At 38.7% G+C, this 24,811-nt stretch overlaps 1 protein-coding gene across 4 annotated transcripts in view; it reads right to left on the bottom strand.

Moving 5' to 3' along the window:
- The window catches only part of ZFYVE28 (zinc finger FYVE-type containing 28), a 145,865-nt gene that overhangs the window by 79,695 nt on the left and 41,359 nt on the right, over positions 1 to 24,811 (bottom strand). For all 4 annotated transcript variants that reach the window (XM_054632897.2, XM_054632898.2, XM_054632900.2 and 1 more), the window contains exon 2: positions 222 to 362. In XM_054632897.2, the coding sequence (XP_054488872.2) occupies positions 222 to 362 (141 nt within the window). The remainder of the gene's footprint in view (positions 1 to 221; positions 363 to 24,811) is intronic.

Raw genomic sequence — 24,811 nt, 5'->3', positions numbered from 1 at the left:
TTCAGGGAAAGCATCAGCACTCTTAAATGAGATGTAGGAAATTTAATCTATGGATAGTATTTTCAAGAATATACCCTTGAAATAATGAAAGACATGTATCTAACAAAGGTCCATTTTAAAAAGCTCTGATGATAAAAACTAACTAATACCAAAAAATTAATGGAATACATTAAATGCACATAAAAATCCCAGTGAAATCAGGAAGTTGCCACTTTGATTACCTGACAGGAACGAAACTGGTTGACCAGCAGGGTACATCTCTGTGGGTCCTTTCTTCCATCCAAACTGTCCAGTTCAGCTGCCACTTGATTTAGTTCCTCATCAGCATAGTAGAACTGAGCAAGGAGCTGAGGGTCTGTTCTCTGCATTGGAGACATGGACAATATTACATTACTATTGCAAAACAACCCAAACCAATCCCAAAAACTAAAACAACTTCAGCTAGTTGCATTTACTGTGATTTTTTGAACATTTAAGCCAGATAAGCAGTATAGCAGCATGGAAAATAATGATATTGAGATTATTTACACACACACAAAAATTTTTTCTACTTTGAAGAAAAAAAAAACTCTCAAAACACATCTCACATAATAAATCTGAGACATTACTCAGCTACCATTATCTCCAAAACCACCCTGGCATTCTCACTTCTTGTGGCATGATTATCTGGAGGAGCCAACAAGTGAATCAGAAGGTTTGTTTATTAAACAGAGGCAGACTTCAGCTCTAGGCAGAACAAGACAAAGCTGCTCTCCAAGTTAAAACAAACTAACTATACCCCCCAAACCTATCAAGCAATGCAATAATCTATCAGGCACCATGGTAACCTTTGCAGCATGGTCTGGTCAGAATCCTCCCTTTGAGCACCACAAGAATGAAGCCACAGGTGAGAAAGGTACTGAACCTGCCAGGGCCAAACAGATGCAAAGACTTTGTAACACTAATAATAATATCACTAAACAAGGCTTACAGAGAGAAAATTATGTCACAAGCCTTTCAGGTGGCAAACAACAGAATCATCACAATGGATTTCTGGCCACATGAAAACAAAGTAACTATAATAATAAAGACCAAACAAATAAAGGAATGCCTCCTCAAAAGCACTGAGAAATACTAATAGTAAAGGTTTAAACCATAAAAGGATTTTTTTGAACATTAACAGCTAGGAGTTCTGGTTCCAACATCTTAATTGTAAGCTGTCAAAAATCTACACTCTTGAATAATGTCTTCACTATAGGCCTGCTATAAAGGTGCCCAGGGAGAAGAATAAAGCTTGTGATATATGGTCAGGGAAACAAACAAAATTCAAAATGAATGATAATAAAAGGGAGAGCATGTAATTACTCTATTACTAAATTTTACATTGTTTAGTTCTAAATTTCTGTATTTATAGTCAAGCTTAGTAAAGCATTTCTTTAAGCATTCTCTACTCAATGATTTTATTATTTCTGATTTTTACCTTTTCCTTCAGCATTTATCCACAACCATTAAAACCCTCTAGACAATAAACAAAGATGCAGGAGTCTGTGTATGAAATTGTGACAAAGCATGACTGCTGATTTTTAAGCATCTAAATTGCATTGCAGAAGCAAAATAAGGCAATTTATTAAGACTGGTCTTGAGCAAAACAAGTATGCCTGAGACACAGCTCCCACGTGGCTGATTTTTTCAACTGGAGGAACAGAAGTTTTAATTGAGTTCTCTCAACTGTGTTATGTTTGGTGTGGATTAGTAGTGTGATCTTTGATTAATTGTGTCAATCATATGTGGTCCCTGGCAAGATGAAACTGCATGAAACTCTAAACCTCTTCACAGGGGGCCACTTAAAGTGAATAAAACAAAAGTTTACTAATTCAATTTACTGCACTAAAAGTAACAGAAAATTAGGGATAGTGCCATGTTCAATGCCAATTTTTATTTTCAGTTTATGCAAAATATGGTTCAAATAATTTAATCCAAATTCCTTACTATTCTTTGGAAGAATAAGAATTAATAATTCCCATCCTTGGCTACTAAAATTAATGAAAACATCTCATGGAGAACCTACCACTTCCCCTGGTAGTTTGTTTCAGGAAATCATCCCATTTAACAACAAATTAATACATCCAAGTTTTTGTTTTGATTTGCTGGACTTCACCAACACTGGTCATTTTGCCTTGTTCAGCATTAGTTCTATTTGCCTATTTCTGTTTTCACTGACTGCAGTAACCCCCTTAACCATGTCACTGTGGGATGCACTTAGGGCTTTGGGATTTCAGGGGAGAATTTTTGTTTAGTTGCACAGGGAGGTTTTTTGGATGTGGTGATATTGCTGTTATCATCCCAACAGCCTCTTCAGTATCAGCTCTCCAGGCAGGAATCTCATTCTGCAAGTGCACCTTGTCTTCCTTCTGCCTAATATCTCTTTATATTCCACATATTCAGCCCAACAAATGGCCCAGGTTATCCTGAGGATCTTTATTGCCAGCACAATGTACCACACCACTGGAGAACACTCTTCACAGATTTCAAACCATCACTTCATATATGGGTCAAAATTTGCTATCCCCATTTGTATCCTGTACACAAACTATCATTCCAGCCAGTAGCAAAACAGGGATCAGTACACCAGAAATTAAACAAAAAAAAACCTCCAACCAAACAAAATAACACATATTCAGCCTTGTTATATACTAATACACCATCCTTTTACTTTATGAAAGATCATTCACTGAATATTTATTTTAATGATTCTTACTTTCTAATAAATTCCACTCAACAGGTCAGATACCAAAATCAGAAGATGACTGCCTGTCATGCACCAAGCCAGTCTAAAACTGTCCATATGAAAAAGCTGTATTAACTGTTGAACTGTTACATTCTGGCTTTACCCATCAAGTCTGACCAATGAACAGTGACCAGGATTAGGTTAGTTCAGTTTATTGCATAATGAATTCTGATCTGATTTCTCAAAAATGATTTAAATGGACTATAATTTAAGAGACCTGTTAGCTAGTTACAGGTTATTAGATCAATAACAGGTCTGTAGAATTATTTATTGCCTGTTATCAAAGGAAGAGATACTATTCTCACATCTTGTAAACAAGCTGGTAGACCAAAACCAGGAACTCTCCCTAAAAAACAGTGACAACTAACTGAGAAGAAAAATTCTAGCACAGACTTCCCAACATGGGAAAGAAACCAAAAAATAAACTATCAACAAGAAGCCAGGGTGCCAACAGAACAATCTCAAACCACACAGTAATTCTGGAATGTAAGAATCATTTTGAAAATCATATTTACAGACACAAGGGTGGTTCTTAGGGACATGTCCCTTTTTGAAAGAAAATTGCAAGTACTTTTTGCACGACTTTTAACAGCAGCTTTCAAGTATCAATGCCACCTCTTTTTGAGTAATATAAAACATGTGTCATCTTAGACCTGACAGAAGCCCATAATTTGAACACCAAAGGGAAAGTTTTCCCCAGGTTTCTGTGATCCTTTGTAGAGAAGTACAAATCTTGTTCAGGCTTTTTCTTCTAATGAGATTGCAACAGGAATGCAGCCACCACCACCAAAAGAAGACATGATGATCCCAAATAAGCCAAAGAACAGACAGAAGCAAGGGAACCATGCAAATGAGCAAGATCCCAGCTAGTGATAACACTATCTTCTGAAGCCTGCCAGCTGCCCTCTGGAAAATAATATCCATCATTTTTGAGGTGCTGATCTAAAGTCTTCAGAACAACAGCTAAAACCCAACCTTGCTTAAAATAAATTCCATGGACTTGAAAAGCTCCAGATCTCCCACTGTTCACTGGCACTGTTCCAGCACTAAGCATTTGCTTTTCTGCCACACACTCAGGAACCCTGACTTGATCCCTATGGAACAAAACTATAGAGAAAAGCAGCAATTATGTGCCTTTGCTGCTGGTAAATCCAGATTGCCTTTTGACATGGAAACAAAGCAAACCTACATCCACTGGGGTAACTTTTCAAGGAGCACTTGGTAAAAGGTGCATTTTACACAAATACATGTATTTTATTACACGTTGTATGAAACCCCTCACAATCACAGGACAACATTTAGTGACAGAACTTGTGCAATACTTTTTAACTGTCAGAACAGGATGTGCCTGGAAATGGGGGCTGTGCAAACACAGGGCAGCACCTTTCTGGAGTTAATTTTCCTGTTCAGGTCCATGGTGAACAACAAAACAAAGTGGAGGAACATGGAAGTGGGGTCAAGGAGTGGACAGGGCCAAGAGAGGGGGCTCAAGACTACCCAGGACCTAAAAGTGCTCCCTCACTCTTTTTGGGAATTCTCCATCAGTGCACTGTACATAGCCCATAGTGTGGCATGAGACTTGGAGAATCCCACCCAGGAAGGGATCCAGGCATTTCCATGCCAGCTTGAATGTACATAACCTGACAAACTTTTGGTTTTATGGGTCCCCACTCCCAAAGGATCACATCAATGAACAGGAGAACAGCTAAATAGTAATCAAGCCTCACCACCTGATCCACTGGTGGTGTCATCCTTCCTCTCAACTATCTGCTCTTACCCTTCTCTTTCTTTTCCTTACATATTTTGTGATATTTTTATACTTTTATAGCAGAGAAACAAAGTGCCCACATACTTTCCACTGCAATTGAATTGTTTTAAAATAAACCTGCCTCATAAATACACCGGTCACTCTGTCTTTTCACTGTAATTCAGCTCAAGGATTTCATTAACAGGAAATCTCAGCCTGCCTCAGAGGCAGGTCATAACAGTAGTGGTCTCTAATAAGAAAGATTCCAGTTGTTCTCAGTCTAAATCTGTTGCCTACTACATTTTCAGGGAAAGGAAAGAGGCACAGGATCAACCTCAAACTTTCCAATCCTCAAAATAAGTACTGCCATTATCAGACAGTCCCAAACATGAACCATTACTGCATAGCACAGAAAATTTTTAAAAGGGACTTCCCAAGAGAAAGCACATTCCCTTTAGGATGAGAATTCATGGAAGCTATAGGTTAGAAACTCGCTTCTATCTGCAGTGTACAGAAAATAATGCTTCTCTATTGGAAAACAACTCTTTGTACCAGTTGGCAATGTGGTCTGTGCAAAAGGCAGAATTAGGCTTTAAAAATTAAAATAAAGGCACTGATGAGCCCATTCAGTATTTTCAAAACTTACAAATGATGTTGCAAATAACTAGTTTTAAGCTAAAAATTTACCTAAGACCTACATAACATTATCAGGAAAAAAATAATTGTTCAATAGTCACAGAAATTAGGCACAAAGTCCAAAGTTTACTTATCCCCATTATGAAAATGTACTTACAGCAACAGAAACTTAATCAATTGACAGCTTTTTACACCAGTCACAGTTGCAGTGTAGGTTTAACTGGTAGATGACAAATTCCAAAGACTGAAAGTACTTCTTAAGAAAGAGAGATCAGAAGGTTGTTACATCTGCTTATTTCTCACCTCACAAGTAACCAAGTGTATTCACATCCTTCCTTTGGACAGGCACTTGGAATTTGTCATTAATTTCCAAATGCTGATAAATAACAAGAAGAAACAATAATTCTCTAACAAGCAGGTGAGTCAAAAATTCTGGCATTTAACTGTCAGAAGGTTTAGCAGCAAAAATTTTTCTTCATACTAAATGAAAAAGGAACTGCTGTTTCAAGTACATAGTTGGGGGATTGTTTGGTCCTGGGTTTTTAGTTAGTTTGTGGTATTTTCCTTTTAGTCTACCATCTGAAGTGCTATCTGTTAAAGAAAAAAAGGAAAAAAATCCCTCAACAGTCATATTTTGTACAATGTCATGAAGTCTTATCCTAGTGTTGCACATGCATAAAAAGAAAAAGGATTCAGAGATGAAGACAACAATTGGTAATTGATCACGAGGATATGTAAAAAAAAGCACTGTGAAAAAAGCAACAGCCTGGTTAAAGCTTTGCCAGCTGCTCTGTGTTTATCTATAGAATATCATTACACAAGCAAGAAAGACAGGTGAACAGCTTGTTAACACAATAAAATGCTGGCAGCACCTTAAGCAAAAAGACAAACAAAACAAACAACCCCAGTGAGATAATGATTCATAGGACAACAAAAATCAGGTGGATAAATTTTCCCAATGTTCTCTACATTGGGTGTAATTCCAACCCCCCAAAAAGCAAAATTTTATAATGGTTATGCTTAACTAGAGTACCAAACATCTGAGACTGCCATGCTGTGGGTTCTCACTCTTGATAGATCGAGTCAGTGTATGTAGTTTCTATTTTTGAGTGTTCATCATACTAATCTGGAAAAGCATGTGCTCAAATCCATATTTTCTGGGGGAAGCACAGCAGCATATGCTGAATACAAATTACTGAACCTTTTGGACATATATTCTGCAGAACAGGAGTGCTCTGCAGCTGAGCCACAGCCTTGATTTCTAGGAAAGAACATGGACCCCAGAAGAGAAAGGGGTTTTGCTGTAGGGGAGCAATGGAGCAGCCGCTTCTGCCAAGTGAAGAGTGGGGAACCTGCAAGGCTGCCTTACCCATATTGCATCTGTTCTGCTCATGATGGCAACTGGTGAGTGACTCCCCTGTCTTTATCCTGACCCAAGAGCTTTTTCATCCTATTTTCTTCCCCTGACCTGTTGAGCTCTCTCACAGGAGTGAAAGAACAGCTGGGTGGGCACCCAGCAGCCAGACAAGGCCAACCCACCCCTCTGAATTTGTAACACACTTACCCAAAGCCTCCCCCAGCAGCTAATGTCTCAGAGTCTGACCTTAAGCTAATCAGATTTCATTCTCAGCTGTTGCAAGAACAATCAAGTTCAAAGAACAAATATTTACTTAGAAACAAATTCAGCTTGTCAGGATACATATTGAAAAATACAAATCACTCCTAAATATTTTTTTCCTAAACGCTTTTATGCAGTTTGCTTCAGATTGGTCTAGATTTTTGTATTTAAACATTACACTAAGCATCTCTTCAAACAAAATTGATCCTGCAGTGCTTTTAGTGATTTGTTACCTATCAAGAGACAAAGAGCCAATTTAGCTCCCTGGGCTTGCTGATTGATTATGTTCAATTCCAGATGTAAAGCCCCAGCTTGCACAGAGCAATCCTGTGGCATTTGCAAGTGGCACCCAGCAATTTGTCCTGCAGCAATGCAAACCATCCTGCCACACTACATCTTAACTTACCACATTAGAGGACTTTCAACCCACTCTAGTTTTGTTATACCATGTCAAATGGATGTGTCTAAATATTTATAACAACTCCTAAATAGTTGGGCCAGTAATGACCTCTTAGACATGTCTAACACGTTAATTTCTCCTGAGTTATTATGTTGTTATAACCTTTTTTCCTTTCAGAACCAGACTTTTATTCTAAAAAAATCCAACTAAACCAAATAAATGAAAAAACCCAACAACCTCAAGCAACCTCTTTATGCAGTTAAAGGACTGTTTTGAAGACTCTTTGGCTGTCACCTTTTAGCACACACATTCCTGAATCATTTTTTCCTTCTCAGGTCTATAGTACCAGTATTTTGGTCATGCTTAGCAGACCTGATAAAATATGAATTTTGCTTTGCTGTTCAGAACTAACTCATTTTGAACAACATGCCATATATCGTTTTTTACTTCTAGATCTTAACAAGAATATCTTAATCAGAACATAGACAAAGCCCCAACAAGAGGGAAAACTGACCCAGCAAGTTGAAGCCTGCTGACTGCAAAAGAGTTGCTCCACAGTCCTTCTCAGGTATTAACAGGCATAGCACATTCCTCTGTTTCTTCATGTTCAAAGCACACCTTTTTTTTTTTTTTTTTGGCTCAGCAAACTCAGGGTAAGTCTGACGTGTTCCATATCATATTTTAATAAAAGCACCATCATCTGTGTAAAGCTGCTCATACATAATCTCATTTCCTTGTAGGAGACTTTCAATAAACTCAAGCTGAACACCTTGACAGATGTTTGGGATTTAACTACCTTGGCACCATATCAGTAGCACAATCAATCATTGCAACAAAAAGATTTCATCAAAACTTTGTTTCCAAGTGCATCTGTTCAAACCTGGTGATGAAAGAAACTGCTTGTACAGCCCTCAGCACAGAAACTTTTCCCAGCTTCTGCCTTCTGACAATAACTTCAAATGAACGTTTGCATAAGTAAATCTTTTGATCTTATTTCCAGTATTTCAGCTAAATCATATAAGCAGGTAGCTTTCCAAGTGCCATCATCAGTCACCCTGTTTCCTACTCAGTTTTCCAGGTAACAGCAAGGTTCAGTGATTGTTTGTCCCATGCTTAGCACAGCACCTATCTGTGCAGCTTCACCCATGTCAAACACTCCACACACAGTTCTCAATCTCAAGGATTTAAAACCATCTCTCTATGCAGAAAGACCCCACCTCCTTGTGGGCAGAGCCTACCTGAAGTTTTAGGGAACTTTTAGGGATTTCATTGCTTTTAAGGACTTGATACTGTGATCAGGATCCTTTTTCCAAGCACACTTGAGCAGGAATAGTGGCTTTGAAAATGACCAGAACATAATCAAAAAGAAAGGGAGAGGAAAGGCACCAGACAGACCAACAGCAGGACTACACAGAACTTTAAACCATGTTTAAAAGTTCTGAGGCAGTCCAACAACAACAAAATATATTCAAATACACAAAAAGCAGGTATTTGCTGAAGACAGGAAACTGGATGCTAGTGCATGGCACAAGGCTCCCATGCACCCCTGCTCCCACTCCCTGCTGAATTGATTTTTTTTTTTTTTGCTCAATTAGACATTCACAGGTCTTTTCAGACAATATCCTCAAGGTCTGTCCTTGGTCTCCTGGTCACGCAGACAATCTCTCCTGGGAGACAAATGGGTTTGTACAGCTATTGCTGTTTTCTGTGCTAGCTCAGCACACAGTTTGAGTTTGACCAGTTCTCCTCATCAGCATTCATGTTGGATAAGCTCTATCAGTCTTCAGCTATTCTCCACCCCAAACTGCTCCTTTTAAATCAAGACACAGAATGCACAAAAACTAAGCAGAATTTAAAGGCAACTATGAATGCTCTTCATGCTTAATATGAACAGTTCTGTATCCATTTATTGAGAGGAATAATAAAACAAAAATCCAAACAAAACAAAACACAAAAATACCCCAAACCCTCTAGTCAATCATATAAGTGATTCATACAAGGATTTAAAAATTACATATTGTTTCTTCTGGCAAGATCAAGCTCCTCTGACCTGGCTGCTGCCTCTTCAGGTACTTATAAAAACCTACATAATTATGGCACCACCTATTTAATGAATGGACACTTTTCCCACATTCTCAGCAACAGCTTTCAGAGAAGCTATTACACATACACTCTATTGCCTATTGTCCTTTACTGACAGGCAATATTGCTTTCACATAACTGTTGGTTGTCCCCAAATGCATTCTGCAAACTTCTGGTTGCCAGGTATTTCTATAGAATGCTAAATGGCAGAATAGACAAAGGCATTAATTGCAGAACTGATGCTAAAAGGAAATTCATTGCCAGTAATGCTTACTGTAATATTTACAATGCCTTGGAAAGAATATGATCCAAACTAGTTTTCCTTTACTGTATTTGATAATGCTATTGAAAAAGAACATTACATTGGAGACACCACAAAAAAGGAGAAATGTGATGTTTGAAAAACAAAGCTAGCTTAAGTAATGCAAAAATACCAGCTCATAAGTAAAAAATCACTTCTATTTCAAGGTAAACAGCTGCTGCAGGCCTTTATTAGCAGACAATAGAAACCTTTATGTTCCAGCACAGCTGAATATCTTCTCTACCATCCCTGCACTCTGCAGGCTCTACACCCCAGTCAGGCTCCAGAAATGAACACTAACCAGGGACCATACCAAAATCACAGAAAGACTCAAGATACCTCACATGTAATGGGGCAAAGAACTCCAGTGCTTCCAAAGCCTGAAGGAAGCACACCTACCTGGAGTAGCTTTAGCTTTTATTTCAATCACATAACAGCTTAAACTGTTCCTTTGGTTTCACTGTGAATACTGCATTTGACACAAGCTTCAGCATAAATGCAGTCTTGGATCAAGGCTATTAATTTCTTTTCAGCTGCAAAACAGTGAATATTTTTCTCTAAGTAACGTAAAATCCAAGTGTCAACGTTTCCTGACATTTCTGAAATCCAAGTTCCTAATCATTGCCATTAATTTCAAGACTGCTCTGAATACAATCAGTAACAGTTGCATCCAGCCTGACTCCCAGAGTTTTCTAACCTACAGTCACACAATCACATCACTTACCCAAACCATGTCAATTTGCTCTAGAAAAGGCAAGAACAACCACAGGCATTCTCCCATTGCTCATTTTTCCTGCTCTACCTTTCTGTTTTATGTAACAAATGCAAAGTGAAGGTGAGAACCTGGAAGTACTTTCCCACAGTGCTCCTGCCTAAAGCAGACATGACTCTCTCCAGCCCAATCAGTATTTTGCTGTTCCATTCCAAGGTTCAAAGATGAGATCTCCAGATCCCTCTAGATCTGCCAGGAGCATAATGGTACAATTTCCTTCTGAAGGCAAGAGACACCAGTTAAAGCTTACTGAAATAAAAATCTCTTTTTTGCCCCTTCTTGCTACCTTCGAGACAAACTGCCTTGCATCTGAATTTAGCTCCAGCTTTTTCTGTTTTGCTCTCTTCAGCAGTGGTTACACCACACCTGAGCCACAGCTCTGCTTTAATTTCCAAAATCCAGTGTGCATGACACAGGCAAGCCTGCAGACTGAAAATGCCTGCAGAGCTTCAGGGACTACCAATGATGATCTAAAAAAAATCTCAATGCATTATTAAGCACAAACCTCCTGCTTTTAATACACATGACCCAAGGAACTGTGGAAAAATACTTAAAGGAGACCCATATTTTACACTTTTGTTGCATCCTGCAAACACAGTCAAAGCAATTAATTGAAAAGTCTTACAGTAAAACGTTTTTGGTTATTCCTCCAAGCAGTTACTTCATCTAGTCAGGCAACAGTTTCCTCATGTACTGAATATTTTAAGATTTCTAATGCTATATTGCTTTTCCTTACCAAGTTATAGGTGAAATACAGCATTTGTTTTCAAAGAAAATGGAATGAAGACTGACAGGGAGTTTGTTTTTTTTTTAAACTGCATATATTCATACCAGTATACCATAACTCAGATTTTTTTGCTATTTGTTTTCCTTGATATTTTTTTTCACATTATTTGTAATTATTAATGATATTCATAGAAAATCATTACAAGACAGGCTAAAAGAGAGCACATCCAATTAAAGGTTCTGGTCAGGAAGATACATTAACTTCAGAGATGATGTTATCACATCCCAAAATTGTGCTGTGAACACAAACACCATTCAAAACCATGACTAATATCCATAATCAAAGTATGTGTTGAGAGAAATTTTATTCATTTACTTTTTTGTTTATTTATTTGAAAGAAAAAAGGAAGTCCAGAATTTATCAACTGGAAATGACAGGCAGAAGAATATAACTTGGAACTCATGAAGTCTGGGGATATGCATGTATTTTCAAGGGCCATCGAAGATTATTTATATTCAGCAAAACACAATTATGATTTTGAAATGGACTGAAAATAGAAATGTAAATCAAGTTGGCAGTGTATTTCTACTCTCCAAGCAGCTACTGCTTGATTGTTTGTGTTACTACCTACACCAGCCTAAGGACTAGTGAGGACCCAGTACAACCTGAGACAAAAATGGGCATTACCTACAGGGGGGTAGGTGGGTCTAATTACAGTAAGATGGTAAAAGTACTGACTGATTACAACACAATGACTCATTATGGGGACACGTATTTAGATATTAATTCCACATTCAGCAAATAATCTGTCAAATTTATGGCACAAATTCCCAGGTTGTTTCAGAAAGACCAGTTTGAGACAGGCAGCTCCACATTTAAATTATACAAAATCCATGTAACATAGTGGTCACTGTTTAAGTTGTCACTGAATGCTGCAAGTGCTGCAATGAGGAAGACAAAAATCTGAAGTACAAGATACAAAAATACAACAACTAAAAGCACTAAGACAAAGCCAAACTCAGTACTAGTGTTGAGAACAGAGCAAACATAGGAAACTAAGATATAAACTGAAAAGATGGATTTATAAACCCAACACAAACTTTCCTCTTTGAAAAGCATCTTGGAGTTCCATAGTAAATCCAGCCCTTCTCACTGGTAACTTCTGAGCATCAAAACCCAAAGCTAAATTCTCAAGCTGTGATGAATGCAGGGCTCCTGGCAAGACAAATCCCAAAGTGCCAGATCTTTTCAGTGGTGTCCAGGGACAGGACAAGCACTAATGGCCATAAAATAAAATACAACAAGTTTCAATCAACACGAGTCAGAACTCTACACTGAGGGTGGCAGGGCACTGAACAGGCTGCCCAGGGAGGTCATGGAGTCTCCCCTTCTCTAGACATTAAAAATCCACCTGAACACATTCCCATGTAACCTTCTCCAGGTACCCCTTGGCAGGGATGTTGGACTGGATCATCTCCAGAGATCCCTTCCAACTCTAAACTATTCTGTGATTCTGTAAATTAAATCATCTGAATTATGAAAATTACATTAATAGCCATTGTATATATGAAATTGTATTAGTAAAGGAAAACCTCAAGAAAGCTATGTAAGCTATTTTATTCCATAAAGGAAAAACTAAATTACCTGTGAAGTGAGACTTGCTAAATTACCAGAAGAGCTATTACAAACATCTTTATTTCCCATGAAATAATTTCATTATGCAAAATATGAAAAACCAGGAGACTGCTAGACTTCCTAATGATTATATATAATGTTTCTTACCACAGGGTTGTTTGCACTTGTGAAGCACAGACATAGAGAACCTCCCAAACACCCCAAATTTCTGCAAAGGAGCTTAGTGAGGCTGTGCTCTGCAGAGTCACATGAGTGACTCTGTTCTGCCCAGCTGGACCTGCACTCAGCCCAGAATGCCAGGTGGCCCAGCAGAGCCTTGTGATTCCCAAAAGAGAACAAAAGGGAGAAATTTCTCTTACACACTTAATTTCTCTCTGAAGAAATAGTTGCATAAAAACATGTACAGCACTTAGAGCAAGATATACTGCAGGAAAAACATCGAAAAACCCCAAAACTTAGAATTCAAAAAGTTCCTTTTCTCTTCATTCTGCTCAGGCCAGCACTGATTCACAATTCCTCTGCACACACTGTCCTCTGCAACAGATGGGAAAACTCCCCAGCAGAGCAGTGTTATACACTTCATCAATTAATTGTAGAGGACAACATGACTCTCATACATTTAATTTTACATGCTGAGGAATTTATTCTGATTGCAGTGGATGACAGTCCATTAATAGCCTTGCCTTAGTACCTCACCACAAGCATTGCTCAGTACAGGGGACTGCAGTTTGAAAACTGGCACTGCCCTTGTAAACAACCAACCCACTCAATCATGTTAACCCCCAAGAAACCTCACTATAACACAATACCAGCACAAAAACTAACTGGATGACAGCAACTAGAGCAAATCACTTGAAATTAGAAAAGCAAGCTCTTCACTCGTTCTCTGCAACACCCCAAAGTCTCTTTCATGCTGCCACAAGACAGATTCACTGATTTATATACAAGGGGAAAAAATTTGCTGGTTCCCATTGGAAAAGTTCCCATAAAGCACCAAACTGACAGATTGAACTGATTTCTGATAATGAACTAATAAAACGGAATGCATGTTACAAAGCTGAAATAAAACTTCTTAATTCTTTGCTTATTCTACGTATCTCACATACACAAAACCAAGTTATTTGCAACATCTACTTTTTCAGTGGCACCTTGAAAGAGTGGCAATAAAAACAATTCTGAACACATTTCAGGTGGACCTCAGTCACTAATATTCTTTTATATACTTTGAAGACATATGAAGAAACATTCCCAGTGAGAAATTTAAATATGTCTGAGTTTCCTAAGGTGGTAGTTCATTGATTCACATTCCCACATGACTTACTGAGTCCTTTCAGAGGTTTCTAAACCCTTACCCAGCCCAAGCATTAACTCCACCTAGACTGGAATAACAAGCTCTGAGGATTTTTTTCCCATTCATAAAATCAGCACATTTCCTAGCAGGAAAAGAGTCAAAAGTAGCAGTTTTTCAGTCTATTTCTCAAGTTTGTCTGTCAGCTTGTGCCAAGAAAAATTTCACTTAGGCATAAGCAGCCACAGCACCCCAGAAATAGAGAGGGAAAAAAGCATAATGCCAAAGAGTCCAGAGGAAAACCAAAGTTTGTTAAATCACAGCCCATTCCCTGAGAACTGGGCATGAAGAATCTTCAGTTTTAATGAGTGCACACCTGTACAGGACAAAGCCCCACACGAGACCATGAAGACAAAGTAAAAAGACCAAATCCTGCAAAGCCAGAGCAGAGACTGGAACCAACATACTGCAGACAGCGCCTTCAGAACTTCTCAGTTCTAGGCAGCAGATGGCTCAGCTATGCCAAAATACTTCTGAAGCACAAGATGTGTTCATTCATGGAAGCTCCTGTTACTTGATTTTCCCATTTGTCCTCTAGGATCAGGCTGCTGAGGCAGCCCTCTGCTAACATGCTATTTCTCCTCAGAAAAACATTAACAGACTGAAGGGGAAAAGCTGACATCATACCTGATGGCTCCAAAATTACACATGGATTAGCAGCCTTGGCTTATAAAATAAAAAAACCCAAACAAACAAGAAAGAAAACAATAAACCAAAACAAAACCAACCAATCAAACAAAAAAAAAAAAAAAAAACCAACAAACTCACGTGGGAAAACAGGTCAAATTTAAAGAACCAAAACAAATTTTAAGAAAGAACAGTAGTCATGTGCTAGGGGAAATGAGATGCACTGGTTTAGTTGGCCACTGCCATAAGCTTGCCCTGAAATCTCTGCACCAAGAGAGAAGCCAATGAACTGAGATCAAACCAATCAAGACGAAAACACTGGTGGGACACTGATACAGAGAGATGGCAGATATAGAGAAAACAATCTCCTCAAAACTACATCTACTACTGGGGCAAAGTTTCTGTCAATTTTTTCCCAATAACTGATGGAAAAGCCTTGGATTAAAGCCATGTCCTGCCTGCAATACAGCTTCACTGAATATACTAAACACATTCCAAAAAACCTAATCCTTACTTGTATATTGGCAATACCTCGTTCAAGACAACACCAATGCTCTTGCATCAAGCCAAAACCAACCAACAGTTTATGATTATTACTGTGAATTCATCAAGAAACCAGTAATTACAACATATGTTGTTTTGATTATAAGAAAAGCAGAAAAGTGAAAAGGACACTTCCCATTCTGAGGAGAAAAAATAATCTCATCAGTGGAATTTAATTACTTGCTCTAAGTGTAAGTAGTTTTAGCAGTAACATATTGCAGGATGCATTCATTTGAGTGTATACACTGGTGGATTTATTTTTCCTAATGCCTTCAAATCACTGAGTCTACTGGACCTGATGGCAAAACTTACAGTGCAGCAAAGGAGGACTGAGAAGTGAAGAGAAATGTGAGCTCTCTAAGAGGAAAGAAAGCTTTTACATACATTCAGGTTTATTCTCTTGGTAGTCTGAAATTTATCGCCTTAAAATCGACATCTAGCAGATTCTCATTAGGATGTACATTGCCATAAAATTATGTATTATTTCATTATATAAATGTCTGATCTGATAGCTGCAAAATAATTTTAGAGAATCAGATGACCCACTAGCCCATCACAGTTCACATCTGCACCAGCAGAAATTCAAATACAGCACTAGGGCAGTGAGACATTTCTGAGAATCTTGACATCTGCTTTCTAAACCCACAAAAAGCTGTTATGGTTATTTTGGCTCAGTTTAAAAACAAACTACTGAAGCTCTGCAGCATACTGGGGAAAAAATGTTAAAAGCTGGTTTATGTGCAAGAGCCTATTATAATGTAGCATTATACATAAGGTTCCCTAGTGACTGCTTCACACAGAAAAGGTTAAATTACTTAGAGAAACTGTTTTGCAAGATGCTAGGAAATGAATCCTGTTTCTTATTGTAAGCCATTGCCATTCAGATATCGTACCACCCTACCAAGATAATATGAATCCATTTGCATATACCCAGGTGAAATTTTGCACAGAGTAATAACAAACTACAAAGAAATTTCAAAAAAATGCTAATTAGCTTCCACATCCAGCATTGCAGAACACAGTAATATAGTTCTGTCTAAGAAATTGCTGCATTCCTGTTCTTTCACCACTCTGCAGCATATGGATGAACAGCCAGGCTGAAGGCAGACTTTGACAGATTTACTGATTTATATACAAGGGGAAAAAAATTTTTGCTGGTTGCCATTGGAAAAGTTCACATAAAGCACTAAACTGACAGATTGAACTGATTTCTGATAATGAACTAATAAAACAGAATGCATGTTACAAAGCTGAAATAAAACTTAACTCTTTGCTTATTCTATGTATCTCACATACACAAAACCAATTTTTTCCAACATCTACTTTTTCAGTGGCACCTTGAAAGGGTGGCAATAAAAACAATTCTGAACACATTTCAGGTTAACATGACAATAAAGTCTTAATACCAAAACAAAGTGGGCATTCACAGGTTTTATACCACTGCTTGTAACTCTTATCTTCCATCTTTTGGCTATTGGCAAAACAACTAATTTCTTTCCAGCTTGGCAATAACCTCAGTAATTAGAGTTTTCAAAAAACTGCTGTGTCCTTTTCTACAGTTTAATAACTAACCTTAATTTAAAATTTATATTACTGTAGGCTTCATCATGATCTGGCTATGCTTCAGTGCTCCCAAATCATTCTGAGAAACCATCTCCAGTTTCAAGACTTAAATTCACAGCAAGTGTTAAAGAAAAAGTCAGAAGGAAGAGCCCCAAAAAAGAGAAGGCAAGAATCAGGCTGGCTCAGCAGACAGGATACGAGCTCCACACTGCTATTCCTCCCTTGCCCTTCTGCAACACTGGGTGAATTCCTTGTCTACACTGTTCAGGTGTTCAGTTGTGCTGTTTTTCTGTATGACATGTAAATGTGAACTCTAAGAACATATTATCAGACCTAGTAAGACATTTTGCTTTCAGAAGCTGCCTTCTGCTTGTAGGTACAGCCTTCACAACAATTTGTTGCAGAGCATCAATTACTTAGATTTGACTTCTCAGTCAAGTGACTACAAACATGTTACTATTTGAACATTCAAAAATGAAGGAGAACAAGCCAGAAAAGACAACCTGGAATTGTCACCTCTGTTTTTACCCAAACTTCTCCAGAAAACAAACAAAATACAACATCCTATTCCACTAGCATTTAGCACATGCTTGGTATCAGATTCATAGGCTCAGTGATGAAAAGCAACTTCGAGAACACAGGAAGACAACTCAAGCTACTCCATTTTCTTTAATCAGACAGCAATCAGCACTTGTCCAATTTATAAAGCAGTGCTACCCTTTGACAAGGTAACCCACCTAGCTGATCAGGGCAAGTGAGGTGACATAACCACTTTGGATTTCAGTAAAGCTTTCAGTGCTGTCTCCCGGTATCCTTCTGGATAAAATGTCCAACAAACAGCTGGTAAAAACATCATGTGATGAACAACTTCATTAATCACCTGGATGCAGGACTAGAAGGGTTCACTTCCTGAGCAAGTTCACAGATGATACAACACTGGGAGGAGCTGCTGACTCCCTGGAGGGCAGAGAGGCTCTGCAGAGAGACCTCAGCAAATGTGAGGGCTGGGCAATCACCAACCATGTGAGGTTCAACAGGGAAAGTGCCGCATTCTGCACCTGGGATGGAGCAGCCCCGGGTGTACGGACAGCCTGGGGAATGAGGGGCTGGAGAGCAGTGCCAGGGAAAGGCACCTGGGGCTCCTGGGCAGTGGGAAGTTGAAGGTGAGCCAGGAGGGACATCCCTGTGCCGGGGACATCGGGCCCAGCATGGGAGGGGATTGTCCCGCTCTGCTTGGGGCTGGGGCAGCCTCACCTCGAGTCCTGTGTGCTTAATTAATATGTGGCTCCCTCCAGCAAATAATGAAGAAAATTAACAAAACTAAGTGTCTGTTCTAGTAAAGCAATCTTTATTGGCATCCTCTGCTAAAAGGATATTGAAAGGATGCTGCTGCATATTGTTTACATCAGAGGCAATGTAAATAAATTTTTAGACAGGTTTTTATTTGCAGACTAGAAATTGAATAAAAAAACCCAAGAAATCAAGACAAATGACTGTAGAATACAAAGCAAAGAATCCATTAAGCCTTTTTTTCAAAGGATCATCACACAGTTTACTCTGAGGTAAACCAAAGGCACAAATTGTGTTTCAGCAGTGAGAAGTCTAACCCATGACTCCACACAGAAATGATGCTCTACTGTAGATGCTGGTTCACTGACAAGGGGAGAGAATGATGCATCTGACTCCATGCTCTCAAAAGGCTAATTTATTACTTTATTATACTATATTTTATTAAGGAATACTATACTATACTAAAGAATACAAAAAGGATACTTACAGAATGCTAAAAAGATAATTATGAAAACTCCTGACTCTTTCCAGAGTCCCAACACAGCCTGGCCCCAACTGGCCAAAGAGTGAAAACAACTCACAGCAGAATCCAATGAAACAATCACCTGTGGGTAAACAATCTCCAAACACATTCCACATGAGCACAACACAGGGGAAGCAAATGAGATAAGAATTGTTTTCCTGTTCTCTGGGACCTCTCTCGCTGCCTTTCAGCTTCCCAGAAGAAAAACCCTGGGCAAAGGAATTTTTTCAGAGAATGTGAATGCTACAATGCCCTTTCAGCCCAACATCCCTGAGGCCTCAGAGTGGTCAGAGGTGAAGCACTGTTACCCCACAGAAAGACCCAGGCAAAGCCTACACGAAGAGCCAGCAGAAAGCACCACTGAGAGCCTGACACCTTGGTTATTCCACCCCCGGAGCCGAGCAGCACTTGCACAATTTAGCAGCAATCATACCAAGTGTTTTGCAGTGGCATTTGTTACATGCTTGAAAGCACAGAAGAAAAACCATGACTCAGGAAAATGAGGTAAGAAGCAGGCTTTCACAGTTAACGTGTGGTAATTTAATGCACAATAATCTCAGTTCATGATTACATATTGGAATTAAAATGAACATTCAAGACAACAAATATTCTAAGAAATTTGCATTTTTAGCAGAGAAACCAATGAAACTCAGAATTGCCACTAAATTGCAGAACTGGAAAATCCTGTTTTCCTCACTGTAGGTGAAAACAGAAAAAATGTGAACTTATTCTGAGGAATGTGGAATTACAAAAGAGAAAACATTTTGGGCAAAACAATGAGAGAAGTCTTCATATACATTAGAAAATAAGGTTTCAGGACAGAAAAGGAGCCAAAATCCAAACCTGAAAATGGGAAGTCATAAACTTATTTTCAGCTTCATCTAAAGGTGTCACTATCCAGCCAAAGTGGAAGCATGGAACCAATCAAATTCACAGCTCATCTTTACAATGTTACATACAACTGTCCTCATTATTTACTCAGAAAAGTAAAGAAGAAAATGGTATGCCAACAATACAAATAACTGAATTAATTCAAGCTTCACAAGTAACTTTTTCCTCTTTGCAACTCTGTGTAAAAAAAACCAAAAAACCAAACAAACAATCCAGGCTACCTAAGATACCATGGAACCTCAACTTTTTTAATGTTCTGCAGCATTGCCATGTTTTTCTCTTTTCTTGAATTCTTCACTAGAGTCAATTTTACAGATGCTCACACACACACACAAGTGTTTACACAGTGTGAGGATTAGAGAAAACACAACCAACAGAACAAATAAGATATCCAAACAAGAAGCCTTCAGATCTGTGTTGGCTTTCCCTGTTTATACAGAGGTGCTCACACGCCTCTAAGGAGAAGCAGATCCTTTCAACCAAGAATATTTCATGGGAAGCTTTCTTATTCTTTACTCCTTTCACAAAAAACTTGGTTATAAATGTCTGTGTTTCACAGTTCTCAGCTTTATTACACAGACCTCCCCTTTGCTGCAACCATGTCTGCAGGAAACTTTACTGATTTCTCATTGAAATAAAATGAGAAATCCATTTGTTATTCCACCAAAGGTTGCCCAGTTTGGGGAGGAAAATGCATCATTTAAACATTGCAAATGTCAAGTTCTCTGCTTTCTACAAGCACATTATTAAACGGCCATGTTGGGCAGGTAGGAATAAAAACCAGTAACCCCAGCTACAGTTTTAGGCAGCTGATGTGGTATGGATTGTAACCTGAAGCACTGCTAGGCTGCTGACATTTTGGTATCATTTTTTTCATGATATAAAGAAGCAGTAAGCTGAAAACTATATTGATTATAAATATTAATTATATTGATTAAATAAGGCAAGGGGGGGAAGGAAACAGAAATGAGGAGGCACCTAAGGAAACAGCAGAACTTGCATTCTCTTAACTCTTGTAGCTGAGATTTGCAGTATAATTCAATTACTTTGTTTTCTCCTACTGTGCTTCTTTTAGGTTTCTAATTTCTATTCACGTGATTAAACACTGCAGTTCTTTAAAAGCCATTTTACAAACCTTTTCATTACTCAAGAGCCTGTACAAAATAGTATTAAAAATAAGAAGAAAAAGCAGGAAGAGCCAACAAATGGATTAAATAAGGCATGGATATCTCTGATTTTAATCCTATTTTAACTTTCATGTCTGGTGAACAATGAGAAAACTATCAGCTTTGGGCCTGGCAACTTCTGTATCAATGTCTGCTACCAGCATTAGCACTGAATCCATCTGTGACTGTGGAACAGTTCAAGGACTAACAATATGATTACAGCCTTTAATTTTCACCTGCAACTGTATGATTAAGTTTAATAAAACTGTGGTCTGCACTGTGACTCACATTCTCGTGTCACCAATGAACATTTGTTGCACCAGACACATAACATGCCCATCTTGTATGTGGAAAACTAAGGTACCATTTCAAAGCACTCCCTTATTGCAAAGCACTGCAATACAGAAGAACATTCTGAGAATAAAGCTGTGTTTGTAAAGCAATTGGAGATTCTTGGATAAAAGATATTATAATTAAAAATTAAATTACTCCAAACTAGTGGGAGGCTTTTTGCACCTTTCCCTAACAGAGCTCACACCCCCACACACAGCACCACCACTATAATGCTCCTGCACAGACAGAATCTAAGCTAATTCCAAAGTTCACCCTGTCTGAAGTTACAAATCTGAAACTCCTGCAGCTAAGGAAATTCAGCTCTTTCATGTAACTAAGACTGAAACACACTAAATCTGAAGCTTTCAGCCTCAGTTAGACCAGGAATCAATGTGGTAACCCTTCAGGGAGCTTAAAATGTATTGCCACCACTACTTTTTTATAATTTCAAACAAATACCTACAGGAAAAAATAATGAATAAACAGTAAGAAAAGTTACTGAGACATTCAGATAAAAAAAATTGTGAGCACCTGTTCACAAGATTTTTCTTATCATCTGGCACTTTTATTACTTGTGAGTCAAGTTTAAAAAGCCCAGAAAGCTTTGCTGAACTATTTTTCATGTATACAGCAATCATTTCATACTACAGAAGAGCTATATTTCACATTTTAAAGCCCACTACACCTGAAACCCACACACACATTGTAATGGTCTCTACACTGAAAGTAAAAAGGTTTTAAGGTGGCACTGACATCAACAATTTATTGCACAGCTACTCATACGTGTATTATGTTTTGTCCTAAAAAGACACAACTCTAAAATGATACTCCTGGCATTACTGAACATGGGGAGGACAGCACTAACCATAAAAATAAAAGTTACCACATTAGCTGTTGCATAATTTGGAAGCATCAAAAGTTAGCCCTTATTTGCTTTTATCATCAAAAGAGATGTCTGGAAAAAAGCAACTTCAGAATCAGTTCACTGAAGACCTCACAGGCAACTGCAAGTGAATGGGGAAGTTGATCTTGCACACTTCTACTGGAATTACAGAGTGGTTTGGGTGGGAAGAGACCTTTAAAGGTCATCTAGGCCAATCCCTTTGCAATGAGGGGGGAGTCTCTTCAACTAGACCAGATTGCTCAGACCCCATCCAAGCTGGCCTACAGTATTTCCAGGGATGGGGGCATGCACAGCTTCCCTGGATAACCTGATCACCACCCTCATAGTGCTTATTCCTCAGATAGAACCCAAATCAAAGCTCTTGTAGCTTAGGGCCATGACCCCTTGTCCTGTTAAGAAGTCTGTGCCCATTGTTCCTTAGGCTCCCTTCTGTACTGAGAAGCTGCCATGAGGTGTCCCTGGAGCCTTCTCTTCTCCAGGCTGAACAACCCCAGCTCCCTCAGCCTGTCCCACATCAAAGGATGCTCAGCCCTCTGAGCATCTTTATGGCCTCCTCTGGACCTGCTCCAAGAGGTTCCTGTCCTGCCTGTGCTGGGGCCCCAGAGCTGCCCAGAGCACTCCAGGGTGGCACCTCTGACAGGAGGGAGCAGAAGCTGAAAGCCAGAGCAGTGACCTGCACACATCAGGATAGCTGGTTAATAATGGCCACAGATGTCACACATTCAGGTAACTCCTCTGGATACCTGGTTATGGAGCATCCTTCCACAGTGGCAAGTGTTCATAAATCCATGACTGACAAGGGCAATCAAGATGCCAAAAATCAGAAAATCCACCCAAAACAGAAGATAATATTTGACATCAGTCAGCTGGTAAGGCTTCACCACACAAAATTGTGGCAATTCTTACCAGCCTTTTTTCCCCCCCATCCTATTTAACACTCAAAATTTGCAGAACAACCTTCAGCTTTTACACAGCCAAGTTTTGGGCAGACAGTCTCCCTCCTTTCTTTTCTGGTTAGGCAAAACAGGAGATCTGCCTGTCTTTATAATTTCTATTGGCAAGAGAAACCTACCCTGAAAAACACTAAAGCATCCCTTCCCAACAGCCTTCTAAATGTTGCATACAACAGGGAAAGTAAGCTGCTGTGCTGAATACAGAACTAAAAAAACCCCAACCAAACCCATATATGTCTTTTACAATTACATAACATTACATTCTGTCTCTAAAAAAAACAAACCACAGAAAACAAACAAATGAACAAAATAACCACATAAAAACCTGGCAGATTTTACAAATATTATCTCCCTCCCTTTGCCATCTAAATAGGAAAGACAAGTAGTAAAAAACAGCAATTGTTTCAAAACATGTACAATTTTGAACATATTAACACTTGACAGAATCTCCAAACAAGCTGGGTTGGAAGGGATCTTTAAAGGACATCTGGTCCAACCCCCCTGCCGTGGGCAGGGGCATCTTTCACTGGATCTGCTTGCTCAATAGATTTCCCTATTTTAAGCATTAAATTCTCTCCCAGCCTTGACTGGGTCTCTCATGCTTTTTCAGAGCGCATTATTGCTGCCAATGGTTGCATAAGAGAATTACTGAGATTTTCAGAAATGCCAGCAGAAGTAAAAATCACAACCTTAGGAACAAAACAGAAATTCAATTATCTGCAACTATTCCCAGATACATTATTTTTCACAAGCAATAACCTGGAAATATCTTTAATTTTAAGACCCACCCTCTAAAGCAAAATTGCATTTTAAAAAATGTATTATGTATTTGTACATCTTCAAGTATTTTTAAATATACAACTCACTTCCTACAACATATGGCAGATAAAAACCAGACAAGTAATATAAGGGCCTGGTGCATTTGTAAAGTTCCTTCCATCTTCTGCTTAAAAAAAAAAAAAGAAATATCAGTTAAAAAAAAAAAAGAAAGAAAGATCAGTCAGGCTGCAAGCAGAGTTGTGCTGAGTGTGAGCAGGCCCTCTAGCAGGGAGATTATGTGATTATTTTGGGATGCCGCAGTCATGTGGCTGCACAGCAAAGCTTTTGTGGGAAACATGACACAATCCCAGTGCACTCCAACTGCTGCCAGCAACTCGCCCGAGTGCATTTCCCTCCAACACACCCACAGCCACAGCTAAGCAATCACAGATTTCAGGGCTATGGCCTCAACTCATCAGGGAGTTTTTATTCCCTGTTGCAGTAAATTTAGAGGCTCCTCTCTCATTTTTCACTGGGTATCACTTCATGATTATCTACCCCAAAAGGCATCTCCCTGGGTATTGCATTTATTCAGTGTTAGTCCTTCTGCCAGACAGGTATGTTTTTAAAACACTGCCATATAGTCTCACATTGTACTTCTCAGAAAAACAACAGACTTGCTAAAAGTATTTCACTGGATTACATCTCAAAGACCAACTCACTGTTTAACTTTATTTAAGTAATTCTGCCTCTCAAGCTGTCTAAAACTCAGAATATTTCCACATTCAAGAGCAACAGTTAAATCATATACAAAATACTAGGTCCTCTAGGTGGGACAACCTCTATAAAAACTGAGTACAAAATTAACTATGTTAGATGTTAAATAACAAGACACTTTTAAAATAGAACAGACTGGAAATTCACATATTTACCTCCTATCACATGATTCATCACTAGTTTGCTTTTACCTATAAATATGACATACTCACTGCCAGGTACATGGAGTACTGGAAAACACAATGTAATTACCTGACTTCAGCATAATAGGCATTTGACCATAAAAAAAAAAAAATCAAAGCTTGTAATTCAATACTTGCATGGGGTATTTTTGCAGCAGGCAAGTTCTCCTTCTAAAAGCTCATATGAGTAACACTCAACAATCAAAACCAATTCCTGTCTAGCAAAAAATAGCAAAATGCTCCTAAACATAAAACCTCACATGAAAA

The sequence above is a fragment of the Agelaius phoeniceus genome, chromosome 4 (assembly GCF_051311805.1).
Source record: "Agelaius phoeniceus isolate bAgePho1 chromosome 4, bAgePho1.hap1, whole genome shotgun sequence".
In the NCBI taxonomy this organism is placed as follows: domain Eukaryota; kingdom Metazoa; phylum Chordata; class Aves; order Passeriformes; family Icteridae; genus Agelaius; species Agelaius phoeniceus.
Note: the sequence above shows the minus strand (reverse complement) of the source record. Positions and strands in the feature narration are given on the sequence as shown.